General features: G+C 39.8%; 1 protein-coding gene across 1 annotated transcript in view; it reads right to left on the reverse strand.

Annotated features, from left to right (window-relative positions):
• Positions 1–10,300, reverse strand: part of LOC150083372 (mitochondrial outer membrane protein SLC25A46-like) — a 234,928-nt gene extending 224,628 nt beyond the window's left edge. Inside the window, exon 1 of the mRNA XM_090378488.1 lies at positions 9,809–10,300. Coding sequence (XP_090234614.1) covers positions 9,809–9,983 — 175 coding nt within the window. The 5' untranslated portion in view covers positions 9,984–10,300. The remainder of the gene's footprint in view (positions 1–9,808) is intronic.
• Between the last annotated feature and the right edge of the window lie 16,231 nt (positions 10,301–26,531).

Below are 26,531 nucleotides of genomic sequence, written 5' to 3' on the forward strand. Positions count from 1 at the left end.
GGCAAAATCTTTAAGTTCATCGAATTTGTCCGAATTAAGAGTATTGTAAAATTTACAGATTTCCTCACGGCGGTGCAATTCCCTTAAATCGGTATCACACTGCAGATCTATAATCTGCAGTTGTAGTTCACTCCATGCACCATCAACTTCTATTGAAAATGGGTGGCACACTATTGCCAAACTTGTCTCAATTTTTCGGAAGTCGCCAAATCTTCGTGAAAAGCGTTGATAATTTCACAATATTTTTCAAATTTATTTTCCGGGATCTTCAGCAACTTCATGGTTGGAAAGTGGTCTACCTTGTTAATCAATAAATGTCGAAGGAACAACTGGAGTTTTATTTGAAATCCATTCAAACTTTTTACCATATCATGGGCGTATAAATTTTTCCCTTGTAACACAGTGTTGAAAGTATTTAAGTGTTTCACAATGTCCAGGGTAAACACAAAATCACAAATCCAGTCATTATCAGTTAATTCAGGAAAGTCCATAATATTTTTCAGTTTTAAAAATAGAATGATATCATCTTTAAGATCCCATACTTGCCGGAGAACTTTTCCTAAGCTAAACCATCGAATTTGGCTATGATAAGGAATATCTGTGTACTCGGATTCAATATCTTGAAGAAAATTAACGAATTATCTGTGTTTCGGGCCCCTCAATAGTATTAAATTTACTAGTTTAATAACAAAAGATGTGACATGTTCAACTTTTAACACATTTTTACATAATACTTGTTGATGTATCATACAATGAATTGTAATTAAATTATAATCAGGATAATTTTCACAAATTTTATCCTGAATTTTCTTTAACACTCCAACATTTTTACCTGTCAAACTTGGTGCTCCGTGAACAAAATGAATAACGTCAGTTGTTATTCATTTTGTTCCATTGTAAATTATATCTTGTTAAGCATTTTTCAACTTTTTCAAATATATCAGCTCCTGTTGTTTGGTTTTTGGCTCGCTCCGGTTCGCGTACAATTTCAAATTCTATCTCAATTTGAACAATATGGAGATGATAAAACAATTTAGAAGTCGAAAAATTCTATAATGTATTACATATACAAATTTATTTTTCAAAAAGGCATCGGCAAAAGGCATAAAATAAATAAACTTTTTTCGAAAATATAATTAAAGCTCACGGGCCGCAAAAAAAAAAAAAAAAAAAAAAAATGTGTGGCGGGCCACAGTTTACCCGGGCCTGATGTACACCAATGCTAGAAGTATAGTAAATAATTTTGATGAATTTTAAGTGCTGATCAAGGCATCAAAGGCAGATATTGTTGGGATATCAGAGACATGGTGTCACACAGAAGTAGTGGAGAATTGGAATTTGGGGAGTACTGAAAGGATAGACAGGGTAGAAAGGGAAGAGGAGTTATGCTGTTAGTTAAGAAACACACAAAATCTGACAAAGTCCATCTAGTTGACATGGGTGGACAGTGGAATGTTGAGTCAGTTTCACATGACAAACACTGGGAAATGGAAATTGAGAGGAGTGTGTTATAAGCTTAATGACTCTGATGAGTACAATGAACAATTGTGCAGAGAAATAGAGTGGGCCAGTAAATCAGAATGTCTTGTAATGGGGGATTTTAACTTTCCAGATATTGGCCGGAACATGTGAGTTGGTCACTCACATGTTAGCAAGACTTTCGTGGATTTATTGGAGGATTGTTTTCTACAGCAACATGTTCGAAGGGCAACCAGAGGGGTAATACTCTTGATCTGATTATTAGCAGTGATGACACATGCATTAGGAATTTGCAGATAAAGGAACTACTAGGTGACAGTGATCACAGTCTACTGATGTGGGATTTACTTAAGGATGTAATTACCATCAAGGGTAGAGGGACGGGTTTTTGTTTTCATAAAGGTGACTACAGTGGTCTGAGGCAGTTTTTGAATTCTATACAGTGGGATCAACTGGTGATATCAAAAATAGTGAATTTTAAATGGGAGGCCTTCAGTGAATTAATGTTGGAAGCTACTAGGCTTTTCGTACCAACTAAGAAATACTGTTCAAGATTTAGGCCTAAATGGATGTCATATGAACTAACAAGGCTCATGGCAGAGAAGAAAAATGCATAGGATGCATATAAATTAGCAGGTAACACAGAAGCCCACGGAAGATATAAGGTAGTCTGTAATAAAGTCACAAAGGAGGTTAGGCAAGCGAAGTCTGATTATGAGAAATCCTTGCCAAAGCATGCAAAGAAAAACAACAAAGACTTCTTTACTTATGTAATCTCAAGAAGGAAGGGAATGAATCAGATTGGTCCACTTGATGTTGGTGGTTTGACTGTTGATGATCCTGCTCAGATAGTTGACAAACTGAATGAGTGTTTTGCATCTACAATTCACACAAGAGGAGTTATTCAAGGAGGGGAATGCCAGAAGTTTATCAAACTCTAAAAGGCAAATAAGTGATTTTGTAATAGAGGAGAGTAAAGTGGAGGATAAATTTTTAAAGTTAAACATAAAAAAGGCTCCTAGGGCAGATGGCATCTATCCAGTTATATTGAAGGAGGCAGCAAGGGAAGTAAGCAAACCCTTAGCCATAATTATGAGAGCATTCTTAGATTCAGGGGAGGTCTCCATGGACTGGAGATGTACAAATGTATTCCCAATTCACAAAGGTGGTTCCAAGGGTGATCAAATAATTATAGACCTGTTAGTTTAACTTCTGTTCCGGGGAAAATAATGGTCACTGGTTAAAGAAGTGATGCAGGATCACCTAGACAAGACTGCAGTAATAGCATGGGTTTGTTAAGGGGAAGACTTGTCTGACCAATCTGATTGGATACTACGATGTGATCACAAAGGAACTGGATGCAAAAAATAATTTTGATATCATATACTTGGATTTCAGGAAAACTTTTGATTCTGTTGTATGTGGAAGACTGCTGGGGGACTGTGGATGACTGCTGATTCTGTTGCATGTGGAAGACATTAGGGCAAGCTGCTGCAATGGATAAAGGGATGGTTCAGTGGGAGACAGCAGAGAGTAGTAATAAATCAACAGTGCTCTATGTGGACTAATGTTATTAATGGAGTCCCCCAGTGTTAGGTGCTGGGCCCACTGTTGTTTTCTGTATTTAATAATGATACTGATGAAGGCATATCAGGCGTAATGTCCAAGTTTGTAGATGATACAAAGGTTGGTAGGGTTGTTAATGATAGTAAAGACAGTATGCTACTGCCAGAGGATCTAGAAAATTTAGGTAAATGGGCTGAGAACTGGGAACTGAAGTTTAATATTGACAAATGCAAAGTACTGCATATGGGTAGCAATAACCCAAAAGAAACGTACGAATTGTGTGGTACTACACTCAATGAGTTCGAGAATGAAAAAGACCTCAGGATAATTGTGCAGTCGGATATGTAGTTCTCTGAGTAGTGTAGACGGGCTGCCAGAGCAGGTCATGGAGTTTTGTCAATGATATATAGGAATTTCGCTAGCAGAGACAAGGTAATTATACCTTTGTGTAAGGCAACGGTCAGGACACATCTTGAGTACTGCATACAGGTCTGGAGTCCTCATTTTAGGAAGGATGTAGTTGCTAGAATGAGTACAGAGAAGGGCAACAAGATTGGTGAGAGGAACAGAGGGGTTCTCTTACCAGGAGAGGCTAAAATTTTCTCAGTTGCAGCATCTGGAGACTAGGCACCTGCAAAGTAACCTGACTGAGGTGTACAAGGCCTAGAATGGTTTGAGCAGGCTCAATGCTGATGGAATATTTCCACTTGCTGAGATTAAGAACCTGAGGGTGCATAGATTCAAATTGAGGAAAGACAGTTGTAGAATAGATATGCAAAAGTTTGCCTTTAGTCGGCGGGTAGTTGATTGCTGGAACAGACTTCCATCTGTTGTTGTGGAAGTTGATAGCCTAAATATATTTAAGGCTGAACTACACAAACATTTGGTGTGACCAATGGGTGAAATGGGAAGGTTTATTTAGTTTTTCTTTGTTTTTGGCTGATGCTCTATAAGCTTGCTTTCTTGCATCACATGCCTCAACTAACTAATGCTAATATGATATCAAAATTATTTTTTGCATGAAATTTCTTTGTGAACACATCATAGTATCCAATCAAATTGGTCACACAAGATTTCTTCTTAACAAACCCATGCTGCTTGAACTATAACTGCAGACTCATCTACATGAACCCAATGCTTCCTTAACCAGTGACTCCATTATTTTCACTAGAACTAAAGTTAAGCTCCTTATCCTTACTAGCCTGAGACCAACTAACTCAGCCACATTGCAAAAAAGACCCTTAAAAATTCCTCGCATCATCGACAGTTCTCGAACTCAAGTCTTTTCCACCTGGTGTGGGGGAGGATGGCTATTCTACTAACAGTGCTACCCAAAGAGTGGTGATGGCCTCGCGAAAAGAATTGTCATGCAAAAATTATTGATTCCGGGTAATGACAAACTTTTTCTACCTTCCTATTACACAGTTTTTGAAGTGAAATTTTAGAGAAAATTCTCTCCCTTTCCTAGCTGCTTTACTGGGATGTGTTGGCCTCTACATTAAAACTTTGAGTATTGGAAAACACTGTGTGCAGGCCAATTTGTCTATTTTTCTGCAGCCCATTCATATGCACACAAGCCCTCCACTACTAATGGCTGCTCACACTGCAGCACAATCAGATCCACAGAACAAGAGATCATTAGCTTAAAACATGATCTATGCAAATATGCCTATTCCAAGACAGTACCAGACAGGTTCAGTTCCCCTCCATCTTCTAAAAATCCATTACCATCAACTACAGTATTCATTCCCTTCTACATGGGCCTTTTCTTATTATCAAATGAATTTTGCGAGTGGAAGGTTAATCTTTATAAGCAGGTACCCCTTCTGTGGATCTTGGTAACAAGCAATGATACAAGTGTATCCCATCTTACTTATTGCTCTAACAAACTGCTTGGCAAGTGTAGCTCCTCCCAACTCATCACATCTTTTTTTTTAAAGATATGAATGAGTAACAAGTTTCCTCCACCCCTTGATGACAATTTAAAATTGGGAAACAAGTTTCCTCCTCCTCTGCACTGGTTTAAAATCGGGAAACAAGCTCCCCCCTCCTCAGTGCTGGTTTTAAATTGGGGAAACAAGTTCTCCCAATGCTGATTTAACAATCAGGAAACCAGTTCCCCCCCCCAGTGCTGGGTTGAAATCAGGGAAAATGGTTTGATATCGTTAGTTTTCCAATTTAAAAACAGCACCAAGGTGGGGAAACTCGTTTCCCCATTTTAAACCAGAATAGAGGTGAAAAACTCATTCCCTGATTTTAAACCAGCACTGAGGGGTGGGAACTCATTTCCCAATTTTAAACCAGTGCCAAGACAGCATTCACTCTATCTGCATTCATTCATTCGCATCTTTAGAAAAGGGTATCCCATGTTTCCATATACTCTAATGTAAACGTGCTGACTTTAGTCAGTGGAAAGAGCATTCACTCTAATGCAAACTGCCAGTAATTAGCAGCCTGGCAGAGCATACGTGGGACGAGCTACACTTGTCTATCACTGCTTGTCAAAAAGTCCACGGAAGGGATATCTCTTTGTAAAGATTAACCAAGATTTCCTGCATATCCAGCTTCTGGCTCACACCATTTTGTTAGTGGTCTTGCAGATGAAACTACCTTTGCTACTATTCATGCAGAATAGAGTGGTTTATCACAGATTGCCCAACTTCAATGAGTATCACTCGGGTCACACTAGGAGATGTCTGTGGGACCACATAGAGGAACATTGAACTTCAGTTCGAGAGGTGGGGGATGATCAGGATTCCTTATTATAGTCATAATGCAAGTTAGCAGATGACATAATAGGGTATTAGCATTAGCAGAGGCATATGATGCAAGAAAGCAAGCTTATGCAGCATCAGCCAAAAAAAAAAAAAAAATCCTTCCACTTCACCCCCTCCGTTCGTTCGAAATACCTGTCCAGCTGAGCCTTAAATTTATTTAGGCTATCAACTTCCACAACTAGGGATGGAAATCTGTTCCACCATCCAACTACCCGCTGGCTAAAGGCAAATTTCCGCACATCTATCCTACATCTGTCTTTCCTCAATTTGAATTTATGCCCTCTCAGGTGATTATTCTGAGCAAGAGGCAGTATCCCATCAGCATTGAGCATGCTCAAACCATTCAAGGCTTTGTACACCTCTATCAGATCACCTCACCAGTGCCTAGTCTCCAGACACTGTAATTTGCAAAACTTAAGCCAATCATGTTGTGTCTGCTTTAGTTACCAGCCATATGGTCCTCCCATCCTGCTCTAGTACCACTTCATTCATCTATTTATTTATTGTAGCACTGCTCTAAAATTTATGCTTCACAAGGACTTCTTAGAATGTTGAAAGCTAGTGTGTTTTATTCCTGAATTTACTTCGTTTTTAACTTCCATTTATTTTATTTTAATTCAGTGGTTTTTATCTTTTTACCTTTGCATACTTTACTAGTTAGAGATTTAAGAATATTTTTCTTTAAAAAGAAGATTATAAAGATAAAGTTAGAGAAATAAAGAATAAACTTGAATAAACATGAAATAAATTTCAAATGTGACTAAAGTGACTAATGGTATCTAATATCAAATGTGCACATGCACATATTCAGGGTGTTTCAATTAAAAGGCAAACTGAGGTCTATCTTGCTTATTTGTACATTTCGGCTATTTGTTGTGTGAACTTTTTTTTGTCATATATGGGCTGCAATTTTTTAATTAGTTGTTAAAATTGTATTAAATATTAATGCTTAGATCTTACAATTTCGAAATTGAAATTTTACCCAATCAACTTCTTTTTCTCAATGGGAAAGTTGTTCCCTGTCTTCAATTCAGTCTAAAAATTTTGTCACTGTATTTCACACAATTTTGTTTGAAGAAAAAAAAAAGGGGGGTTCTAGATGTTGTTTGCTCTTCGGTACACATGCATTTGGCATCTCCAATCATTATTATTCTTTTTTCTGCCCTCCAAATAAAATGGTTTATGTTCTCATTAGAAATACACTGATGATGCTTTTAGACTAAACTCAGAACATGGAAAAACTTTCCCACTTAGAAAAATTCAGCTGATAGGCAAAATTTTAATTTAAGAATCACAAAACCTAAGTGGTAATGCATAGTCGAATTTTAACACCAAATCAAAAAATTTCACGCCAAATATGACAAAAACAATCATGACAAACAACCCAAACCTAAAATAAGTGAGACAGGTCCAGAGGCCTCGTATAAAACATCCTATATGTGGGTATGTATAGAAAGATTATGTGCATGCTTTTCTTTTGAAACTATTTATATACATAGTATATCAAAATAAGTAAGAATATCAAAAATATGTACAACTTTAAAATTTCCCATCCTTAATGATTTTTTAAATTGCAAAATGAGACTAAGACTTAGTCCCATATATAACTTATTTTATTCTTTTCTTTTTTACTTTCAGAAGAGCTAATAAAAGTTTTGTTTCATTGAATTTCAAATTTCTCTCAAAAAAACTGCATACAATAACCAACACAATCCATTGACACAGCCAAATTGGTATACTGCAAGCAGAATTTGAAAAACCAAAAAACTTTTTCCAGAAATAGTAGTAGTAGTGGCATGTGATGCAAGAAAGCAAGTGTATGAGCTTATGCAGCATCAGCCAAAAAAAAAAACACACCATTCCCTCCTTAAATTTATTCAAGCTATCAACTTCCACAACAACAGACAGAAGTTTGTTCCAGCAATTAACCACCCACTGGCTGAAGGCAAATTTCCACACATCTATTCTACATCTGTCCTTTCTTAATTTGAATTTATGCCCCCTTAGGTTAGTAATCTGAACAAGTGGAAGAATCCCATCAGAATTCAGCGTGCTCAACCCATTCAAGGCCTTATACACCTCAATCAGATCACCGTGCAGGTGCCTAGTCTCCAGCCACTGCAATTTGCAGAACTTAAGCCTCTCTTGGTAAGAGGATCCCTTCATTCCCCCTCACCAATCTTGTTGCCCTTCTCTGTACACGCTCCTTCCTAAAATGAGGCCTCCAGACCTGTATGCAGTACTCAAGGCGTGACCTGACCATTGCCTTATACAGAGGGATAATTACCTCCTTTTCCCTGCTAGCAAAATTCCTATATATCATTGACAAAACCCCATGACCTGCCCTGGCAGCCTGTCTGCATTGCTCAGAAAACTTCATATCTGACGGCACAATTACTCCCAGGTCTTTTTCATTTTTTACCAGCTTAAGTGTAGTGCCACACAGTTGGAACATTTCTCTGGGGTTACTTCTACCCATATGCAGTACTTGGCATTTGTCAAGGTTAAACTTCAGTTGCCACTTCTCAGCCCATCTGCCCAAATTATCTAGATCCTGTTGCAGTAGCACACTGCCACTGCTGTCATTAACAACCCTGTCAACCTTTGTATCATATGAAAACTTAGACATTAAGCCTGATATAACTTCCATCAATATCATTGATAAACCCATTGATTACCACCCTCTGTCTTCTCCTACTTAACCAGCCTTTTGTCCATTGTAGCAACTTACCCTTAATACCATTCTGCTCCAATTTGTATAATAAAAAAAAAAAAAGAAATAAAAAATAAATCTGGGAAACTCTCAGGAGCTGTACAACTGTCATTCTATTATACAGGATACAATGGCTGCCAGGTTATAACTTCTTTTTATTTATAAATTTTTTTGTTTTTATTTAAAAAAGACTTAATAAAATATACATTTTATTACTTTAATTTTGCTTATGGCACACACAGACTTTTTAATAATACAGCTCACTCTTTATTCAACTCAATGCAGGCAGCAAAAAGATAATTGGTCAACATCCTCTGCTATATAAGTAGCAAAATCCAGTTGCTAAATGTATAAAGAGGAAATTTGGACTAAAATGGACTAGTTCTGCATTGGAAAATAATTCTTGTACTGTTGCTAATTAGAAAAGCAGGGCATCTTCTAAAATGAGCAGCAGGATGAAAATCTTACAGTACTCACACAAACATAATAATCTGGGAAGTAATTTTTCTCTATAATCATAGAAAAAAAGCAGTAAACATAATTCTTACAAGGAGGCTATTTTCTAGTATCAGTGCAATATTTCTCTAATGTCACTGAAAAAAATATTTTCTTTGGTATTTATTGAATGATGGAAACTGTCCGTGGGTTTTGTGAATGGGGGATCTGCTCAATTTGCTCACCAGTGTGCCATGCATACATTACACACCTGCTTGCAGCAGCCCTGACCATCACAATGAATATATAACATCTTCTGACCATGGAAATTTCGAGAATAAAAGGAATTTATCATTATTATATCATGTTTTAAACAACTACGATATCCTTACAAAATACCAGTTCCCTTTCTTTAAAACATGTTTGTTTTTTTTTTATGAAAACCCCAAACACGAAAGGTATCAACCTATAGTACTTAGTACCGTGCATGGGTTGAAGGAGAAGTATGGGGAGGAGGGGGTTGCCAGAAACTTTGCTCTAGAGACTAAACATGGGTTTCACCACTTCAAGCCTCCAATAAGCAAAGTGGTGGTATTTCACCGGTTGATGAAAGTCATCTACCACCTGTGTGTATCAGATATTCTCATATAGTAGTTTATGTTTTCAATATGTTATGGCTCAAACTGGGACAGTACTTCAGAAAAGTTTCAAGACGTATTAAAATGATTTTCTGAAAAGTTTTGTTCAAGTGCTTATTTTCTGAAGTATCCCAGTTACAATTATTAGGGCATCCTTAATTATATTTAACGCTGAAAGGTCAATATCTTTCATATATTACCTATTTCACTTTCCTTGTTTTGGCTATGATATTCACTCTGCTTTATAATTTCTTCCGAATATTTAGGTATATTCATTGCACCAGCAGTAAAAATACTTCTGCTCCTCGGTTGAAGAACATGGAACTCTTCTCTTTCTTCTCTAATTGATGTCAAATCAGCAGCATAGCCGGACATTCTGATTTTTATGTAACATACCAATTGAATATGACAAATATGAGTATAAAATACTGAAAAACCGATTTAATGATAAATAGAATATTCTAAACGATTACAAAATACGGGTTCACCACACTTTTAATATCGCAGCCGTGATAAATAATCAAGCATCTACAAATAAAATTTCACCAAACGAAGAAAATCAAACATTATCGGGCAGAAATCAAGAAAAATATCTAAAAAGTATCATTCAACTAGTTGACTTTTACCAGTGCCTCGCTACACAACATAAACACCACCAAGGAGTAGTAAGATGGTGTTAACTCCCATAGACGATAATGTTAATTCAGGTTACACATTAAAACGCATAGAAAGTTGCGCCACCAATTTCGGACCTAAGAAACAGGGTAGAACATAGCGAAGTGTGCGTGGAGAATTTTCTATGGCTTTGTAATTGTGATGGACAAATATATCAATTCACCGATTATTAGTATGAAATATTCACAATTAATTATCGTTCCAATACAAAAAAAAGACAGTGTAAAAGACGGAAGAATAACGAAATATAAAAATTAGGAAAGATATCAGCTAACTTTAATTTTTTGTGGGTATGATAGCAGTGTGGTAACGTAAAGGTAGTCGTTTTCTTCTTTCTCAGTTGAAGCCTCTATTCCACTACTGTTTTTTCTTTCACCTCTTTATAATTTAAATTCATTTCTCAAGTATACATATAGTAATTTACGTATGTTTTCAGATATTTAATTTTAATTCTTTTCCTTTATTACTTTTGCCATGCCATCCTATGTTTTTTTTTTTTTTTTTTTTTTTGTATACTACACAATAATACAAAGAATCTGGAATCAATGAAAAATTGGAATACAATTATGTGACTAAATTTTAACTGTTTTAATGCTGACTTAGTTATTTATTTAAACAAAATTTAGCATTCTTTCATTTAGATCACTATTTATTTGAGTTAGCTTTACAACAAAAAAACAGGACAAACTTCACGCTTTATTATTCAAATTCCTTCATTTTATGAAGTGGTAGTAGAAGCAGCGGCATGTGATGCAAGAAAGCAAGTGTATGAGCTTATGCAGCATCAGCCAAAAAAAAAAAAAAAAAATCACACCATTCCCTCCAAATGCCTGTCCAGTTCCTCCTTAAATTTATTCAACCTATCAATTTCCACAACGACAGATCGAAGTTTGTTCCAGCAATTAACCACCCGCTGGCTAAAAGCAAATTTCCGCACATCTATTCTACATCTGTCCTTTCTTAATTTGAATTTATGCCCCCTTAGGTTCGTAATCTGAACAAGTGGAAGGATCCCATCAGAATTCAGCGTGCTCAACCCATTCAAGGCCTTATACACCTCGATCTGATCACCGCGCAGGTGCCTAGTCTCCAGCCACTGCAATTTGCAGAACTTAAGCCTCTCGTGGTAAGAGGATTCCTTCAATCCCCTCACCAATCTTGTTGTCCTTCTCTGTAAAGTCTCTCATTACATATGAAAGATTTGAATTATACGTTGTCTTCTGTAAATTGAAATAGTAATACATCACATGAAGTGCCCTGTAATATATACAGTAAACCCTCGATTTAACGCACCCCCGATATAACGGATTACAGGTTTAACGGATCGGACAATACAAATAATTATGCAGAAATGTACATATTAATCACGACCATATTTTATTTTTTAGGTTAAACAAAACTTCAGTGTTATTATTAATTAAAAATTTATTTGACAAGTCTCATTATTAACTAAAAATTAATAATAATTATCTATTTTCGTTACTGTTTTGATAATTACCTACTTTTATTTTTATAATCAAATTCAGAAAATTGTTTTTTATTCTTTCTGAAACCGTGTTCAAATAGCTGTTTTCCCAGATTGCAGATAAGAGCAGGTAAGAGCTGTTTTCCCAGATAAGAGCAGGCGGTGACTTGCGAGCTGAATGTCACTCAGGACAATAAACTGCAGGTCTACCAACTAGTTTTGATTCAGTCTGTCTGCGTCAAGCTATCATGCGGTCAGGTTGCATATAGAGTGTTACTGTGATTTATGAATTGTGACTTTATTTATTAAATAATTTTGCAATCCTTACAATTTAAAATGGCATCAAGTGATAGGGGAGTTAAAAGAAAGCGTGTGAACTTAAATGTGGTACAGAAATTAGAGCTAATTCAGAAATTAGCATTACTAGAGGCATACAATGCAAGAAAGGAAGCTTATGCAGCATCAGCCAAAGAAAAAAAAAAAAAAACCACTCGCATTTCACACCTCCGTTCGTTACAAATACCTGTCCAGCTCAGCCTTAAATTTATTTAGGCTTCCACAACAAAAGATGGAAGTCTTCCTCCAACTAACTACCCACAGGCTAAAGGCAAACTTACACACATCTATCCTACAACTGTCTTTCTTCAATTTGAATTTATGCCCTCTCAAGCGATTATTCTAAGCAAGAGGAAGAATCCCATCAGCATTGAGCATGCTCAAACCATTCAAACCTTTATACACCTCAATCAGATCACCTCGCATGTGCCTAGTCTCTAGACACTGTAATCTGCAAAACATAAGCCTTTCTTCGTAAGAGCAACCCTCCGTTCAATTTACTAATCTTGTTGCCCTTCTCTGTCCTCGTTCCAACAGCTCTACATCTTTTTTAAATTAGACCTCCAGACCTGTAAAAAGTACTCAAGGTGTAGCGTGACCATTGCCTTATACAAGGGGATAATCACCTCCTTATCCCTGCGAGAAAAATTCCTGTATATCATTGACAAGACACCATTAGCTACTCTTGCAGACAGTCTGCACTACTCAGAAAACTTCACATCTGCCTGCACAATTACCCCCCGATCCTTTTCATTCTCTATCACTGTCAGTGTAGTACCACAGAATCGATACGCTTGGGTTACTGCTTTACATTTGTCAATGTTAAACTTCATTTGCCACCTCTCACCCCTCCTGTTCAACCTTTCTAGATCCTGTTGCAGCAGCGTACTGTCATTAGTGTACTTAACAACCCAGCCAACCTTCGTATCGTCTGTAAACTTAGACATTAAGCCTGAAATACCATCATCAGCTCACATCTGGTGAGTTGGGCTTGGCACAACCAGGGTCATAATTCTTCTCTTCCTTCATTGCCTTCTACTTCTCTCTCTTAGGATACGTCGGAAATTTTTTTAGCTGGTGCAGCATAAGTCTCAGGCTTCCTTGCACTACACGGCTAGTAGTAGTAGTATTAAAAACAATGATGACGGGCGCTATAGCCCGGTGGTTATGACACTGGACTACCAGCCTAATGGACTCGGGTTCGAGTACCGCCTTGGCGGAAGAGAATGCGGCTCCATCAGGTTGGGAAACCCGTATAATAATAGTAATAAATTAGAATAATAATAATAAATTAATTAAATTTAATAAAAATTAATAAAATAAATAAACATCGTGAAAGTTGCTCCAGGGTCGGAGTGGCGGCTAAGGCAGATTGTGGCGTCACTCGCGACAATTACCACTGAACATAAGCCGTAGCTAAACAGGTCCACCTCCAATAATGCATGATGTCGCAGAGAAATATTAATCATACTGCATCGAGTGTGGCGCAGGATAAAGTCATTCGCGTTCAGGCCTTAGGCAGAGAGGGCGGTTTGAAAAATCAGAGACGGTGCCCGAGAAAGACAGTGGAGCGAGTGGCGCTGTCCCCCGTATGGCTACCACAAGAGAAGGGCAAGATCATCCAGCTCCACCAACTGGAAGTGCTTCCTGCGCAATTGCGCTAGTGACCACCCACGACGGGAGAAAACGCCAGCGCATGAAGTAGAGCATCGAAATGAATACGTACATCATGCAAGCAATCTATGAAATAACGAAGCTGGAGACCGATATGACAGCTTACAGGGCGAGACTACATACCAAGTGACTGGAATGATTTCCGGTTATTCACGTCAGCGAATAGCGGACCATCGTTACGAAGAACCTAATAGCCCCTGCAATCTTGGAAAAAATCAAGCAGGATGTGAGTGATCAACTACAAAGGATAAAGAATATGGAAGCAGAGGAGGAAGAAGAGCAAGAGAAAATACCACCAGCAGCAGCGGAAGTGGAATGATCATACGAGGTCATGATATCCAGAAGAGGACGAGTGAAAGAAGGCTCTAACAGAATTCGGATGAATGTACCCCACAAAGACTCACGTGATACCTAAACAGAGGCTGAAAAGAACCTTGTGGAGAGTCACATACGTACATCATGCATACGTACACCTGAATCGGAACATTATAACCCATTACCTCGACTGCAATGGTAAAACACTGGAGGCCATCCACACAGCCGTGCATTGTGCTGCGGTAGCAGCCAAGAAGATTAATGGAAGGGAAGCGAGAGACCAGCAGCAAAAAAAACCGAAAAAAAGAAGGAACCACCAGCTTGGGAAAGAAGACTTCAGCAGAATTAAGTCAAGATGGGCCAATTGACCCAGTACCAACGGGGCAATAGGAGTAAGAAATTAATTGGAAAAGTGAAGAGCACCCTCAAGAGAGATAGCGTCCACAGCAAACATGAGACAAAAAATCAGAGAATAGGAGAGTACTTGGACAATTGAAGCAGAACATCCTTGTACTCAGCAAAAGACTATGTCGACACAAAAAGAGCTTCCATGGGAAAACAAACAACCATATCTTCGATGAGGGCCAAAGAGGCTTCTACAGATATCTCGGAGAAGACGGGAAACAACGGAACGGACCACCGGAGAAGAAGACGATTGAAGAATTCTGGGGAAACATATGGAGCAGGGAAGTAAAACATAATAGCCTAGCCATCTGGATAGAACTAGGAAACGCAATAAACCAAGGTTGTATAAGAAATGAGAGGGTTGAAGATTCGAGACGAAGAAGAAGAAGTAAAACAGACGATCAAGAACACTCACAACTGGCGAACTCCAGGAATAGATAATGTCCACAACTACTGGTACAAGAAGATTACTTGCACACACAAGCACCTGTCAGAGCAATTCACCCGAATGATAAGCCACTCAGAGACAATTCCAAAGTTTCTCGCTCAAAGAATCGCATATCTGAAGCCTAAAGACGAAGATACAAGAAACCCTGTGAAATATAGGCAAATCACCTGCCTCACAACAATGTACAAAATCCTCACCAGCTGCATAACCAGGAAGATAAAAGACCACTTGGAGAGCCAGAACATAATGTCCTAACAGCAGAAAGGAGGAAAGCGCATGAGCGAAGGATGCAAGAAGCAATTAACCATAGATGCTGCGGTTATGGAGCAAGCATACAACAAGCGCCGCAAAATTAGCATTAGCATTAGCATTAGTAGAGCCATTTGATGCAAGAAAGTAAGCTTATGCAGCATCAGCCAAAAAAAAAAAAAAAAAAAAACCACTTCCACTTCACCCCTCTGTTCGTTCAAAATACCTGTCCAGCTGTGCCTTAAACTTATTTAGGCTATCACCTTCCACGACAAGGGATCGAAGTCTGTTCCACCAACCAACCACCCGCTGGCTAAAGGCAAATTTCCGCACGTCTATCCTATATCTGTCTTTCCTCAATTTGAATTTATGCCCTCTCAGGTGATTATTCTGAGCTAGAGGAAGAATCCCATTAGCATTGAGCATGCTCAAACCATTCAAGGCCTTATACACCTCTATCAGATCACCTCGCTGTTGCCTAGTCTCCAGACACTGTAATTTGCAAAACTTAAGCCTTTCTTCGTAAGAGCACCCCTTTGTTCCATTCACTAATCTTGTTGCCCTTCTCTGTACTCGTTCCAACAGCTCTACATCCTTCTTGAAATGAGACCTCCAGACCTGTATACAGTACTCTAGGTGTGGCCTGACCATTGCCTTATACAAGGGAATAATCACCTCCTTATCCCTGCTAGAAAAATTCTTATACATCATTGACAATACACCATGAGCTACTCTTGCAGCCCGTCTGCACTGCTCAGAGAACTTCATATCTGACTACACAATTACTCCCAGGTCTTTTTCATTTTCTACCACCTTAAGTGTAGTACCACACAGTTGATACGTTGCTCTGGGGTTGCTGTTTCCCATGTGTAGTACTTTACATTTGTCAATGTTAAACTTCATTTCCCACCTCTCAGCCCATCTGGTCAACCTTTCCAGATCCTGTTGCAGCAGCATAGTGTCAGTAGTGTCCTTGACAACCCTGCCTACATTTGTATCGTCAGCAAACTTCGAAATTAAGCTTGATATACCCTCATCAATATCATTTATGAATACAGAAAACAATAATGGACCCAACACTGAGCCCTGAGGGACTCAACTACTAACATTAGTCCACGACGAGCAGTGTCCATTGATTACCACTCTCTGTCTTCTCCCCCTTTATCCACAGCAGCAATTTGCCTCCAATACCACACTGCTCCAATTTGTGCAGCAGTCTTCCATGTGCAACAGTATCAAAAGCCTTTCTAAGATCCAAGTACATAATATCAAAGTTATTCCCTGCATCCAGTTCTTTTGTGACTGCATCATAGTATCCAATCAAATTGGTCAGGCATGACTTCCCCTTAACAAAACCATGCTGTGTCCGAGCTATAGCTGAAGTCTTGTCTAAATGATCCTGCAGTGCTTCTTTAACTAGTGCCTCCATTAATTTTCATGGAACAGAAATTAAACTCACAGGTCTATAATTACTTGTGTCAGCCTTTGATCCTCCTTTGTGAATTGGGGTGACAATTGCACATCTCCAGTCTGTGGGTACAACCCCTGAGTCCAAGGAAACTATCATAATTATGGCTAAGGGTTTGCTTACTTCCTTTGCTGCCGCCTTTAATATAACTGGATAGATCCCATCCACCCCGGGTGCCTTTCTTGTGTTTATCTTTAACAATTTCTCCTCCACTTTACTCTCAGTTATTACAAGATTCTCTAGCCTTACTTCTAGAGTTGAATACACCTCTGGCTTTCCCCTCGCTAAATAACTCCACATGTGTGAATGTCGATGCAAAATATTCGTTTAGTTTGTTAGCTACCTGAGCAGGATCATCAACAGTTCACCCATCGATATCAAGTGGACCAACCAGATTCATCCCCTTCCTTCTAGAGTTTACATAAGTAAAGAACTCTTTACTGTTTTTCTTTGCATCCCTTGCCAAAGATTTCTCGTAATCTGCCTTCGCCTGCCTAACCTCCTTTGTAACTTGGTTACAGATCAACTTGTGTCTATCATAGGCTTCTGTGTCATGTGTTAATTTGTATGTATCCCATGCATGTTTCTTCTCTGCCATATGCCTCATCAGTTCATCTGACATCCATTTAGGCCGAAACCTTGAACAATATTTCTTAATTGGTATGTAAAGCCTAGTAGCTTCCAAGATAAGTTCTTTGAATGCTTCCCATTGTGCATTTGCTGTTGGTAACATCATCAGTTGGTCCCACTGTATAGAATTTAAATACTGTCTCAGTCCATCATAGTCGCCTTTACGAAAGCAATAACTCTTCCCTTTACCCCTGATGGTAGTTACTTCCTTGAGTAAATCCCACTTCAGCACACTGTAATCACTGCCACCTAGTGGTTCCTGTATCTGCAGATTCTTAATGCATGAAGAATCACTACTGATAATCAAATCAAGAGTATTGCTCACTCTAGTTGCCTCCCGAACATGCTGACTTAGAAAACAGTCATCCAATAAATCCACAAAAGCCTTGCTAGTGTGTGAGTGCCCAACCCACAAATTCCAGTCAATATCTGGGAAATTAAAATCTCCCATTATAAGGCTCTCTGATTTACTGGCCCACTCTATTTCCCTGTACAGTTTCTTATTATACTCATCAGAGTCATTAGGCCTATAGCACACTCCTACTCTCAATTTTGATTTCCCAATGCTTATGTCACACCAAACTGACTCGACACTGCACTGTCCAGCGATGTCCACGGGCTTCACTTCCTGGGATTTTATCTATTTCTTAACTAATAGCATAACCCCTCCTCCCTTCCTATCCAGTCTATCCTTTCTGTAGACGTTGTACTCCCCAAATTCCAGTTCTGCATCCCTTATATCTGTGTGACACCACGTCTCTGATATCCCAACAATATCTGCCTTTGATGTTTTGAGCAATACCTCAAATTCATCAAATTTATTTACTAAACTCCTAGCATTGGTGTACACGCAAGTATACATGCACCTGTTCTTTTTCTTAGCTACCCTAACACAACCCATGTGTTTACTTGTACCCCAATGATTCCCAGCAGTCTCTGAAATATCCTGCATCTTGTTTTTCAGGCTTCTGCTCATTCCAATAGAAGCAGTGCAAGAATCTCTTTCACCTCTTCCAGTGGCTACTGTTAATCTATTCGTCTTTGTCTATTACACAGCCTACATCGATCACCGCAAGGCCTTCGACTTCGTGCTTCATAGCTGGCTAAAAGAGTCACTAAAAATCTACAAAGTCATTCCGATAGTGACAGACTTCCCAGGAGAAACGAGGGCGAAATGGAGTACCACCATTACGGTCGAAAACTTCACAACCAGGCCAACCCCCATCAGAAGAGGAATCTTTCAGGGAGATGCCCTGAGCCCATTGTGGTTCTGTCTAGCACTTAACCCGCTATCCACCATGCTCAACAGTAGCAAGTACGGATATAACCTCAAAGAAGGAAGGAAGAACCGGTATACTCTCACCCACCTGATATACATGGATGACATTAAGCTCTATGCGCGAACCGAGAAGCACCTCCAGCAACTACTCCAGATCACCAAAGAATTCAGCAATGATATTAGGATGGAATTTGGTCTAGACAAATGCAAGACCGACGGATTGTACCAGGGAAAATAAGTCAACCGAATCTACCAGCTGCAGACTGGTAAAGAGGTCGAAGCCATAGCAGAGGAAGAGGTCCACAAATACTTGGGGAGAATGCAGGCTCAGCAGTTACAGCACAAGGACATTAAGGCCTGCCTGACCGAAAAATGCCATCGAAATGAATACGTACATCATGCAAGCAGTCTACGAAATAACGAAGCTGGAGACCGATATGACAACTTACAGGGCGAGACTACATACAGTTAAAGCCATAAACACCCAGTGCTAACATACTCCTTTGGGGGTCATAGATTGGACGAACACCGGGCTGGAGGATATCATGAGAAATACAAGGAGAATGATGAACAAGAGCCGGCAACACCACCCGAGATCTGCAGTGGAGAGACTGACAATTGCCCGGGAAAAAGGAGGAATGGGCCTGATAGACCTCATTGAGCAACAGAAGACAGCCAGAGTTAACCTGAAAGATTACTTCCAGAAACACACAGCACCACTCCATCGGGCCATAAGGAAGATAGACAAGCGGTACACCCCACTCAACCTACGGTGTAAGGTGTATTTAGTGTCAGACGGCACCAGGGGTTTCCCCCATCTCGGTGTTGCTTTCATTGTAGGTGTACCAGTTCACTGGGAAATGCCAGAGTTTTAAAAGTGTGTGGGCTTTGTATCTGTGTGATGTCGTGTACCGTTGTTCATCTGGTCGTTTAGCCGCTGGACCCCTGCTGAGGTCCAACGTTGCCCCACCTTCGCCCCGTGAAGGCAGACCAGAAATCCAGTAATTTTAATTTCATTCTGGCAGGTCCTGCCACCTAATTTTCTGAGATTTCAGAGGCTAGGACCTGAAAAAAAAAACGCGCGCGCTCTTTTATATGCACGTACTTACAGACAGATACATATATCCATCATCGTCGGTTTGATGATCGTTAGGTGAGGGGGATAATGCTTGCATAATAAAGGCCGAAAGAACGGGCGATTGGTCATTATGACATAATTAAATTTTCGTGTGTGGAACATTCGCTAGCATAAAGATAGAGTGGGTGGGAGACTGAAGGCTGGGGGGGTTAAGGCAGAAATATGGGGATGATAGAGTAGGCAACCCCAGAAGTCAGTGAGGCAGGCCTATGCCTCACCAGGATAAAGTAAAGTGTAAAGTGTCAAGTGTGTTTAGGGTCAAGCAGCACCAGGGGGTTTCCCCCATCTCCGCGTAGTTTACATTGTGGGTGAACCAGTTGACTGGAAAAGCCAGAGATTTGAAAGTGTATGGACTTTGTATATATTTGATGCCTTGTACCGTTGTTCATCTGGTCATTTAGCCGCCAGACCCCTACTGAGGCCCGACGTTGTCCCACTTTAGCCCAGTGGAGGCAGACCAGGTACTCACTAGTACATAGTTCACTCTGGCAGGTCCTGGCACCAAATATCCTAAGATTTCAGTGGCTAGGACCTTAAAAAAAAAAAAAAAATTCGTGTACCCGTCGCGGGGAGCGCTAGAAGTCCAAAATGTTGGGCAAAATTAATTTAGATTGGTGATTTTAGATTGTGTGGGGCATGTTCACGTTGCTTATCAGATAGAGTGGGGTGAAGGCTGAAGACTGGGGGGCAAATAGACAGAAATATGGAGCCGAAAGGAAGCAACTCCAGTTTACAGTGGGGCATGCCCATGCCCCACCAGAGGGAAGAAATAGGGTGGCAGGGTGGGGAGGGGACAGATTACTGTCCCCTCCCCACCTACCAGGAAGAGGTGAGACAGTGAGCCAGACAAGAGAGCTGGCTCAGGTTGCCAATGTCGCCTGTGTGCATGGGTGGGAGCAAACCAGACCGCAGGGTCAGGTCCGCACCATCCAGAAAAACTTGAGGCCCAGCAGAGGCGATCCAATGTTGGTTTGGCTGAACAGGTTGTGCAAAATGTCACAGTTGGGAGTCATTCATGGGACTGTTGTGCCGTCCGGTAGTCAATGTTCTGGGAAGTGGAGTTTTCTCACTTCTCATAAAAGTTCCAGTTTTGTCTTGCATGAAGGATCAAGCAGTCAAACCTTACATCTGGTTGTTGGTCTCTGAGAAGCTTTGTTTGACACATCTATTCGAAGTTTGCAGGCAGAGGAATGGTCAAGCGTCTAGCATACAGGTTCTGGGCAAACTTGGTGAACGCTATATATGAGGCTTCATCTTCCAGTAAGTAGTGTTCCCGGTTTTTGGGATTAAGGCGCACTTGGATGATTAATTCAACACGAAGATCTTCATAAAATTCGCAGTCATACATCTGGTGTCCCCAGGTCTCCACAGAGCCACATGCACACATTGGGTTGTTTTCGAGTCCGAGAAGGTGTAATTTGTGTCGGATCGCTCCATGTTCTGTTAGGAGATACAGTAGAGGGCGCCGGGGGCGGACCGTCCCACCACCGGCGAAGGGAAGGGGGGAGTGGAAAGGCACCAGGCAAGGGAGCCCGGTGCGATCGCCAACAAGCGTCTACAGGAAAACTATACAATGACCTTGTTGGTGGTGTCCAATCTGGTGTCATGTCTGAGTTGTCATCCTTGGGACCTGGGTCCCGTCCATGTTAGTCATTTACCTTAGTGTGGTTTATTTCCTAAGCTTTCCAGTTCTCGGGAGTGTGTCTTGTTTACATATACCCAGCTGGTGGGGTGTCTAAGTTTGGTAGTCATCTCCATTTGTCTTTAATGGGACATGGGTCCTGTCCATGTTAGTCTATTTTGGTATAGTTTGTTTCCTGAGTTTTCTAATTCTTGGGGGTGGGTCATTTCTGGTGTGCCAGTCCTAGCGAGCTGAAGAACAGATGTTCTTTGGTTATAATGGTAGTGGGTTGTGGGCTGCGGCCATTTGGTGTCTCCTCCTCCTCTTCGCGAACAGTGCCTGTGCGTAATCCGAGAAGGCTTGATACTCCTCTTTCGTGTCTAGGAGGTGATGTTCTTGTCCCTGTGGTAAGTAGTTGATTCTGGTGAGTAAAACACCACGTAGGTCTTCATAGAGCCTGCAGTCATACATTAGGTGCTGCCAGCTTTCCACCCCCCCGCAAGTGGAAGTTGGATCAATCTGAATCCCAAGTAGAGACAGTTTGGCATTAATCGCTCCGTGTCCAGTTAAGAGGTACGTTGCTTGTAGACCTGGGGAGAACCAGTTGGGTGAGGTTGGGTAGTTTTGTTCAATATTGGGTAGAAATTTCTTTGTGATCTCTCCCTTTTGAGAGTTGCACCACCTTTCCTGCCATGCCTGCTGCAGGTGAGTTTGTATGCTCTTCTTTTCCATATTTCTGTTGCTCGTTAGGTCAATAGTGAAACCCAGAAAAGTCTGTGGGGTGCCTTTGTCTAGGTAGTACAGTAGGCCGCGTTGTATGATTTCTAACTCCAGCGGGAAAGTGCCTCACTCAACCTAATTAGGTATTAGTTATTAGGTATGTTCGGCGTCTGACGACACCTGGGATTAGTAGTAGTAGTAGTAGTAGTAGTAGTAGTGGCACTTGATGCAAGAAAGCAAATGTAGGAGCTTATGCAGCATCAGCCAAAAAAAAAAAAAAAAATCACACCATACCCTCCAAATACCTGTCCAGTTCCTCCTTAAATTTATTTAACCTATCAACTTCCACAACGACAGATGGAAGTTTGTTCCAGCAATTAACCACCCGCTGGCTAAAGGCAAATTTCAGCACATCAATTCTACATCTATCCTTTCTTAATTTGAACTTATGTCCCCGTAGGTTCGTATTCTGAACAAGTGGGAGGATCCCATCAGAATTCAGCGTGCTCAACCCATTCAAGGCCTTATAGACCTCAATCAGATCACCGGGCAGGTGCCTAGTCTCCAGCCACTGCAATTTGCAGAACTTAAGCCTCTCTTGGTAAGAGGATCCCTTCATTCCCCTCACCAATCGTGTTGCTCTTCTCTGTACACTCTTCTTGACAAGCGGCACCGGTGCTTTCGCACAACTCCGCATTTGAATCTCTTGTGAAGTAGGACAGTACAGTACTGTCAAGGCCAGATATCATATGTTAGTGTATGTTCATGTTTGCTTAGTGCGGGTTACGTTGTTCATCTGGCCGCTTAGCCTAGGGTCTGTGGAACACCACAGACTGCTAGTTACCATCACTGGCACTGGGAGCCGGACCAGGTATGTGGAAAGAGAACTCTGGCTGGCCGACCCTGGGGTTAGCCTGAGCTTCCCAGGGAGAGCCGAAAAAAAAAAAAAAAAAAAAAAAAGAAAGAAAAGAAAATAATAAAAAAAAAAAATAAATAAAATAAAAAAAAATAAAATAAATAAATAAATAAATAAATAAAAAAAATATATTAAAAAAAAATATAAAAAAAAGAAAGAAAAGAAAACAATAAAAAAAATAAATAAATAAAATAAGAAAAAATAAAATAAATAAATAAATAAATAAATAAAAAAAATATATTAAAAAAAAAATAAAAATAAAAAAATAAATAAAATAAAAAAAAATAAAATAAATAAATAAATAAATAAAAATATATATTAAAAAAAAAATAAAAATAAAAAAATAAAAAATAATAAATAAATAAATATAAATAAATAAATATAAATAAATAAATATAAATAATATAATAATATAAAAAAATAAATAAATAAACAAAAAAAAAAATAAAAAAAATAAAAAAATAATAAATAAATAATATAAAATAATAAATAAAAAAATAATAATAAAAAATAAAAACAATAAAATAAAATAAAAACAATAAAATAAAATAAAAAATAAAAAAAATAATAAAATAAAATAAAATAAATAAAAATAAATTAATAAATAATTAAAAAAATAATTTTTTTTTTTTTTTTTTGAAATAGGAGAAGGGGTGAGAGATTGAGGAGAAGAAAGAAGGTAAGTAGAAGAGAGAGGGTGAGGTAGGGTGGAAGAAGAGAAAAGTTGTGAGGTCAAGTGACCCACAAAGTCAGATTGCCTAATAGCATGATCCTGCATTTGATAAGTCAAATGCCAGTCCCACTCCCAGAGGAGTATTTATATGAGTTCCTGCACAAGTAGGAAAATCAGATATTGTCATACACCTTGAAGAGAAGAGGTGCCAGCAAGTGAGTGGGTCCCACAATGGGCAAGGGGCCCAGTGTCAAGCAATTTAATCTTCTTCATCCAAGGGTGACTTGTAGGCAATGAGCAGTGTCCCACACTGGGACTTGGATAATCTTCTCTTAGGGGGATGAGAGGAGGCACATGGATTCATGAAGCTCAAGGATTGCTTGGAGTTCTTGTGGCTATTGTAGAAAAGTCCTTTTTGGGTTCGTGGGTTTGTCAGATAGCTACCTTTGTGAACGTCGAGAGATTCCTGTTAGGTCATGACAAAGATCAATATTCTGTTTGTATTTTCTTTGATTCCATTCAGGATATGTTCTGTGAATTGAGTTTTGGGTTCATTATAAGATGGGGGTGCGTTGAACAGTTTGCTGTAGGTGAATTTGACACATTTCAAATACAGTCTGGGCAAAAGTAGTGAAGGCTTTGTAGTTGGTTTCGTCAATTATGTAGAGGTGTTCCTGCCCACTGGGTATATTTCCAGTTTTGGTGATTAGGAGACTTCTGGGTAAATCATAAAGAGGGCAATTATACATGAGGTGAATCCAGTCTTCATTGTCACCGCATGTGCAGAGAGGAGAATCGGTGAGACCCAGGGCATGCAGCTTGGCCCGAAACGATCCATGACCAGTGAGGAAGAAGGAGACGTGAAGGCCTGGTGAGTACCACGGAGGAGGTTTTGGTGCAGTTATCATAACTTGTGGAAGAAATCTTTTAGTTGTTTCACCTTTGGTTGTTTGCTCCCAAGATCTTTGCCAATGCTGGAAGAGCTTAGAGTAAATCTGTTTCATTTCGTTTTTTGGATCGTTAGCTAAATCGAGTGTTATATCCAGAATGGTGGTGGGAATTCCTCTCTTTATGCGGTATGCAAGGCCGCGACGAATAACCTCCAGGTCCAGAGGAAGAGTGCCTGCTAAGACCTGCAGGGCAGGATTACTGACTGTGCGGCATGCTCTAGTCACAGTGAGGATATTGCGTTGAATTGTATGTAGCTTTGCTTTATTACGTGCAATGATGGCACGAGGGAACCATATGGCTGCACCATAGCACACAGCTGGTAAGAAGATGGTTTTATAAAGTAGCATGAGAGTCCTCCTCTTCAAACCCCAGTCTGCTCTGCTAATTCTTACGATCATGGCAGTATAACGACGTATTTTATTGGAGAGGTAATTAAGATGGGGTAAGAATGTTAATCGGGAGTCGAAGGTTACTCTAGATATTTTAGTTCTGTTTTGAGTTGCAATGTCTGCCCAGAGATTTTAATTTGGGGTGGTCTTCTTATGTCCAAGGATCCTTTGAGGAGGATAGTCTTCGTTTTTTCCCCAGAGATGACTAACTTGTGGTTCTTTACCCAATTTTGGAGGATCGTTAAGGCAGGGGAGGCAATTTGCTCAAGCTGAGTTCTAGAATCAGCTTTGATAAGGAGGATGGTACTGTTTAGTTTGTTGTGCGCATTGTTCATCCGGCCTGTTAGCCGCCGTGCCCCTAGTGAGACCCGACGTTACCAATACCCGCCACAGGGAGGCCGGCCGGGTGTTACCAATATTTGTACTCTGGCTGGTTTTGCCACTTACTTTCCTGGGATTTCAGTGACTAGGACCAAAAAAAAAAAAAATAATAATAATAATAAATAAATAAATCGAGGTTGATATTAGTGATACTTAACAAGTTAGTATTAATAATATGCGACGTGGGGCTCTGCGGTGAAAGTGAGTTTTAAAAACCAAATAGGTTCGGGCAAGAATTTTGATGTTCTCTTTTGATTTTGAAATGTAGGGCTAAACGCTGTGCAAGACAAAAGTTTGGGGGGAGGATGAAGACTGGGGAAGAAATTGTAAATAAGGGGCCAACAGAGAAGATAGCGCCTGCAGATAGTGAGGCATGCCCATGCCCTACCAGAGTGAGAAAATTAGGGAGGCAAGGAGAGGCAAGCCTCTCTTCCCCAGGAGTTTGGAAAGAAAGATCCGTTCAAGAGAGTGCGGATTTGGGTCACCAATAGGCTGTTTCGGCGGGAGAGTGCCACCGTATGTCGTCCCCATCAGTTTGCAGGCCCTAAAAAGCTGGCCCTTGAGTCTCATCTAGGTGGGACACTAATAGGGGGTTAAATCTGGGATGTCATCCTTCCAGACTGCATGTGGTCTGGGTCCTATTTTCTTGTCATTATCTTGGGGTCATAATCAAGTCTACTGGCTGTCATTATGGGGTTTTATGCCTTCCGTGATAGTCCTCACACTACCTTTTGTCATTATGTAGTGGGTCTATGCTGCAAGGTCTGGGGGCAGTGTCCCTTTGTTCTGATGTCACAACTATTTAAAGGTGTTTTTTTTTTTCGCTTCCATTGGCGGTAATCATGACTGTTGTGGTTAGACAATATATTGTCACTTCTCTTTTCCCAGTTCATGTTGTACTCAGTCCAAGGTCTGTATAGTCGGCTCCTCTGTGTCATCTCGCTGCTATTTGCAGGTTTGTTTTGTCTCATTCCTTTAAGGTCTTCTATACAGGGTGTTTCAGTTAAACGTTTCAGAACTTCTAAGATGGGTAGGGTACATCCTGACAACTCGAAATCATATAGCAATGTGGGGTCGGAAATGCTTTCCTGAAGCGGTGTTGTACACAGAAGCACCATAAAAAGAAAAGAGACCGTAAGTGAGAAATCGTTTTAATAATACATGAAAAGAAGCAAAAGGTACATGGATTA

The sequence above is a fragment of the Mastigoproctus giganteus genome, chromosome 7 (assembly GCF_048544385.1).
Source record: "Mastigoproctus giganteus isolate SK-2022 chromosome 7, ASM4854438v1, whole genome shotgun sequence".
Classification (NCBI taxonomy): domain Eukaryota; kingdom Metazoa; phylum Arthropoda; class Arachnida; order Uropygi; family Thelyphonidae; genus Mastigoproctus; species Mastigoproctus giganteus.